Genomic DNA, 6164 nt, shown 5'->3' on the forward strand with positions numbered 1-6164 from the left:
GCTAACGTCGACAACAATGTAAAAACAGCCCTCTCCTAGGTTTTTTCAGCAAGAACGTGCACCATGTCCATCCTTGTTTTTATCCTCCATCGACATAGAAACATTTAAATAGCTAGCTGTACGCAATAGAATTTTATGGGAATATTTGCCATTGCTTAGCTACAAATCGTCCGTCGAGATTTTCGATTACTTATTGTACTTATTGATCTTTATGCCATCAGTTGTTTGTTCATCATCAGCACAAGTATTGAATATTGATGATGGAAAAACATTACCTTATTGCTGTTCTTATTTTTGTTCCGTGTTTGCTGTTACGCATTAGGTGCGCTACCGCCCAGGTTGGGTACAGCGGAAAGGAGAAGGATGCTCTTGCTGCCCTCAAGACTAGTTTCAATCATCCCTTCCTAAATGCTAACTGGACGGGTGATCCATGCTTCATGAGTCAGCCTTCCATGTGGTATGGAATTCAATGCACTAATTTCAGTATCATCGGCCGCGTCACTGGAATTGTGTTGGACAGTATGGAGCTCAGAAGCAACATCAAGCTCGACGCGTTCATGGACTTCACTGAGTTGGCAACCCTGAGCTTGAAGAACAACTCTCTATGGGGAAACATGATGGACTTTAGTCTCAACCTGAAATTGACGCATATTGATATGTCCGGCAACATATTACATGGGGAAATTTCACACTCGCTTTTGAGTCTTGGGATGTTGGAGTTGTTGCTGCTTCAAGATAATGACTTCGGGGGTCCTATTCCAGAATTTAACCAATTGACCTTAAAGGCATTCAACGTCTCGAATAACAATCTTAGCGGATTGATCCCAATAACTCATGCTCTCCAAGCATTTGGCTATGATTCTTTTTCTGGTAACGCAGGATTGTGTGGGCCGCCTTCTTCCATTTTATGCAACTCTTCTAGCACCGTTCGTGGAATTGACAACCCAGCATCTGGTCAAGTTGGTGAACTTAGTTCTTCCAAGTCCGAGGTTAAGTTAAGCGTGTACTGGTTCCTTTTGGATGTTGCTGCTCTTGTAGTTGTAATTTTGCTTTTCCTTCTTTACTATAAGAAATCACAGAAGCTAAAAAAGATGATGAAGCAATTGGAGATGAATAAATCGGCATCAACGAATCAGGACGAAAAAGGTGAGGTTGGTGATGATAAAGACAAGAGGATAGAAGAAGGCCGTCAAGATCAGACAATGAAAGCTGCCGAGGTTGAAGGACAGGATCAACACAAGAGAGGGAAGCTGGAATTCGTTCAGCCCCACGGAGCAGATGATCATCAAATATTTGAAATGGGAGATCTTCTAAAAGCATCCGCGGAGAGTTTAGGGAATGGCATCTTTGGGAATAGCTATAAGGCGGAGATAGTGACGATGAATAACGTGGCGGGCAATCAAATTAAGCAATCCGTGGTAGTTAAGCGGCTAAGGGATCTGAAGCCACTGGTTAGTGAAGATTTCACAAAGCAGTTGCAGGTGATTGCCAGTCTGAAGCACCCCAATTTGCTGCCTCTTCTTGCTTACTACTTCTCCAAGAATGAGAAGTTGTTGTTGTATAAATACATTCGCAAAGGGAATTTGTTCAACCGATTGTTTGGTACGTACCTATATATTAAGAATACGAGTGAGTTAATTCTTCTAATTGATATTTACGAAGATAGTTGTTTATATATATGCAGGAAAAAGAGTTCCAGACCGCATTCCATTTGGATGGAGGTCAAGACTAATAGTTGCTCAAGGTGTAGCCCGAGCACTCGAGTATCTCCACAGGAATGCGACCTCATCAATACAAAGCGGCAGCAGCAGCAGCAGCACTAGCACTAGCACTAGCACCGCCCCTCACGGGAACTTAAAGTCGACGAACGTTCTTCTGGATGATAATGATGGGGTTCTTGTTTCTGATTATGGTTTTGCTTCGGTTGTTGCGATTCCAGTTGCAACACAGCGCATGGTCATATACAAATCGCCGGAGTACCAAAAGTCCAAGAAAGTCTCGAAGGCATCTGATGTTTGGAGCTACGGCAGCCTTGTTTTAGAGCTCTTGACGGGAAAGATCTCAGCTTGCACAGCCCAACCGGGCTTGAATGGTGTCGACCTCTGCAGTTGGGTTCACCGAGCAGTTAGGGAGGAATGGACGGCTGAGATATTCGATAGGGAAATAACTATGCACAGAAGAGCCAGTAGTGATATGGTTAGACTGCTAAAAATTGCAATGCGTTGCTGTGATCCGTCCCCTGAGAAGCGACCAGGGATGGATGAAATCGTGAGAGAGCTGGAGAATATAAGGGTTACTGAATCAGAAGTCGATGAAGATGAAAGCTCGTCTTTGGATCAATCCTTAACAGATGAGTCCGTATCAGCCACTGCCCTCCCTGCAAGATATAAGTAGTATCATCATAGCCTTGTTACAGGGATACCACAATATAACACACAATATACTTCCATCCTCTTTATGGGACTCCTCCTTGTCAATCTAGTTGTAATTAGAGTATTTTTACTTATAATGTCATCAACAGAATCGTAGTTTTACTTGTAATGTCATCAAGGCTTGGCTCCTTGTCAATCTGGTTGGCGGTTTAGTAGTTTACTCTTCTGCTTTACATTGAGGCGTTTTAGTAGGGTTCCTATTTGCTTAATTCTGTACTTATTTTGCGCTTGTTTTCTATTTGAATGAATGAATTAATTAATAGTTGAGTCTGATGCCTTCATCACAATCGAATCGATCAAATCAGAAAGTGTTTACTTTGCCTTACATATTGGACGAAACTAACTTTTGGATATGTTATAAAATCGACAATGACGGACAACGATTGTGAAGGTTTTTAATCCGAAGCTTGTTTTAGGTGTTTATAAGGTTTTGCACTTACGAGGGTGACAAAATTTGATGGTTTGGTTCAAGAAACAATGAGTAGAGTTTAGAGTCGTTTGGTATCTTGAAGCATCTTCAATAAACTTTGGGAGGAAAATTACTCGTCAAATGTGAGTGTCTCACATCTTTGACATGAGAAATTAAGGTCTAATATGATCTCAAAGGCAAAAATAGCCTACAACATCAGCACTGCTGTTGAGACGTCTCAAATTTCGGAAGCTTTTACACATACGAATTTTTTAGGTGAATTTTGGAAAGCTAATAAAACTAGATTAAAACGATGGAAAATGAAAAGCTATGAGGATTTTGGCTGGAAACCTCCAGATAATGATTATGTTAAAATTAATTTTTATGGTCGTGCTCTCAAGGTACCGAGCCCTATTCTTGGTTTGAGCAATAAGTATCCTAACAGAGAGAAGAACAGCTGTTGCATTCACAAGTTGTACAAATTGGAACATGGCTACATCCAACGGAAGTGCTTCAGCTAAGCATGCTTTAGTTATTATATGGATTGATGTTTTCGTGTCTTGTTTGATTGTGATTCTAGCAACTGAATTTTTCATGGGATTTAAGAGTTAACATGTGGTATCAGAGCTTAAGGTTCATATTCTTAAATTCAATCAACAAAATCGATAGAATCCAAAAAAACGAAAAAAATAAAACAAAAAAAGAAAAAAAAAGGGTGGTTTTTGCTTCTTCTGCTTTCGAAACTTGTTCTAGACTTAAAGTTAATCATAGTCAAAACGGTGCGTTTTAATTAAATATAATTGTTTGATTTCTTGACCGTTAGACTTAGAACTTCAAACCTATTCAATTGGGTTTTCTGGGCTAGGATACACACCTTTCGTTTTTCCTTTTCCTTTCTGGATTTCAACTTTGATAATCCGAGTGCTTCATGATGGCTCATACCATGCCTGAGTTTTATGATACCTGTAATAAATGCTTCCGCCGCTGGATATTTATGCTCTTTTTCCATGGTATGTCCTTTGAAACTTGAATCCGAAATTGTAAACCCAGATGTTCTCAATTTATACTTGTGTTGCATACATTCTTTGTCAGCATGATTTGAATAACGTAGAAAAATATGGTTTTGTTGTGATCTGAAATTTTGTGTTTTTATTCACTATCTAATCATCTGTGGAAGAAAGGCATTTAGGGCCTGGATCTTCTTCAAAAATTTCTGAATAATTAAAAGATTAAAATTGATATGCTGAGTTTATTTTGTATGAGACAAATTCCTTTTATTTAAATGGAATGATTGTCCGAGGAGACATAAGTATTCTGTTGAGATCTCTTATTCTATATATACGTATCACCTCTGGTTGTTATGGTTATGTATATAGATAATTGATTCAAATGATATGATGTGCAATAGACTGGGAATAGAAATCAGGAGCCTAAGTCTTCATATGGTGATTTCATTGTGTTCTTCAATGTCTACAATATCAATGAAGACCCTCAATTTGGCTAATATTTCAATCCTCACTGGTAGGGGTAATTACAAGAAGTGGAGAAGGGATATTAGTTTGCTATTAACCCTGAATGAGTTTGATATAGCAATTGACAACCCCAAGACTGTCATCAATGATCAGAGCACTAGAGCTGAAAAGGCAGATTATGAGATATGGACAAGAACCAATAAGGTGGCACTGTCTATTCTAAAGAGTGGCATGACTGACACAATTGAAGGAGGAATTAAGAAACATGATTTGGCTGCTGACTATCTGAATGCCATAGAAAAGAAATTTAAAGAATCTGAAAAAAGTTGAAGTGAGTCAGTACATGTCTCTGTTGACTACATACAAGATGGAGGGTACTGGCTCTATAAGGGATCACATAATGAAGAAGACCGATGCTGTAGAAAGACTCAATGCAATGGATATAAATATTGGTGAAAAACAGCTAGTATTCATGATTCTTCAAGCACTCCCCAACAAATATAGCCAGTAGAAGATCTCATACAACACTCAAGACAAAAACTGGGATGTTGATCAATTGATTGCACAATGTGTGCAAGAAAATACTCGTCAAAAACAAGAAAGAGGCAAAGAGATTGAGGATATCAACTTTGTGCAAACTACAAATGAGAAGAAGTCGTTCAACAATAGAGGCCCTTCTGGTTTCGGTAAGAATTCTAAGCCATTTAAGAATTCTAATAAGCTCAATAATTCTGCTAAAGTAGTTGACTCCCTAGAAAATCTATAAAGTTTATGGCTAAACCTAAAGATGTGTCTAAACTTAAATGTTTTTGGTGCAAAACTAAGGGGCATTTAAAAGTCAACTGTGAAATTTTCAAAGATTATGTGAAGAGCAAAGAACAAGGACTTGTTTGTGTTGAGTCAAATCTTTGTGAAGTACCTGTTGATTCTTGGTGGTTTGATACTAGATGCTCAGTACATATAACTAACTCTTTAAATGGTTTTCAAAAACAAAAGGAAATTGGAAATACTTTGTATAATGTTTATGTAGGGGAAGGGACTAGAGTTGCAGTTCATTCAATAGGGGTTGTAAATCTAAAATTAACTTCTGGTTTTGTTTTTAAAATTAAAGGATGTGCTCTATGTGCCAAAGATGAGAAGAAACTTAATTTCTACTTCCAAAATTGTTAAAGACGGTTTTTCTTTCCTTGCTGATGATGAGTGTTTGAAAATCTTTAAAAAGAAATGTCTAGATTCCATTTTAGGTACTGCCCTTCTATTTGACAATTTGTGGAGTCTAGAATGCTCAATAGAGTCAAATAATTACTCAATATTGAATGTTGGTTCCAAAAGGATACTAGAAATTGACACATCTTATATTCTCTGGCACAAGAGGCTAGGGCACATCTCTAAGGAAAGAATTATGAAACTTTCAAAGGCTGAATTGATTCCAAAATTAGATTTTACTTCTACAAATGAGTGTGTTGATTGTTTGAAGGGCAAAATGACTAATTTTAGAAAAATGGATGCTAAGAGGAGTCAAGGATTATTAGAAATCATACACACTGATATTTGTGGCAATAGATATTTTGTCAATTTCATTGATGACTTTTCTAGGCTCGGTTATACTTTTCTTATTAATGAGAAATCAGATGCACTTAATTGCTTTGTCATTTATAAAACAGAAGTTGAAAAACAGTTAGGGAAAGTCATAAAAGTTATTAAATCAGTTAGGGGAGGTGAATACTTTGGCTGGTACACTGAATCTGGGCAACAAAGGGTCCATTTGCCCTCTATCTCAAGAAGAATGGCATTGTGGCACAATACATCACATCTGGAACACCTCAACAGAATGGTCTATCTGAAAGAAGA

General features: G+C 37.9%; 1 protein-coding gene across 1 annotated transcript; it reads left to right on the top strand.

The window, feature by feature from the left end:
• Positions 1-260: 260 nt before the first annotated feature.
• Positions 261-2394, top strand: LOC103444953 (probable inactive receptor kinase At2g26730). The gene is made up of 2 exons (XM_070806103.1): positions 261-1602; positions 1685-2394. The coding sequence occupies exons 1-2, from the start codon at positions 261-263 to the stop codon at positions 2392-2394; spliced, it is 2052 nt and encodes a 683-aa protein (XP_070662204.1).
• Positions 2395-6164: the final 3770 nt, after the last annotated feature.

This window comes from Malus domestica, chromosome 10 (assembly GCF_042453785.1).
Source record: "Malus domestica chromosome 10, GDT2T_hap1".
NCBI lineage: Eukaryota > Viridiplantae > Streptophyta > Magnoliopsida > Rosales > Rosaceae > Malus > Malus domestica.

What these genes read in the sequence shown, in the direction of transcription:
- LOC103444953 (XM_070806103.1), top strand. Translation starts at nt 261, where the DNA reads ATGGAAAAACATTACCTTATTGCTGTTCTTATTTTTGTTCCGTGTTTG. An exon ending in TTTGTTCAACCGATTGTTTG is followed by an intron (nt 1,603 to 1,684) that starts GTACGTACCTAT and finishes ATATATATGCAG; the next exon opens with GAAAAAGAGTTCCAGACCGC.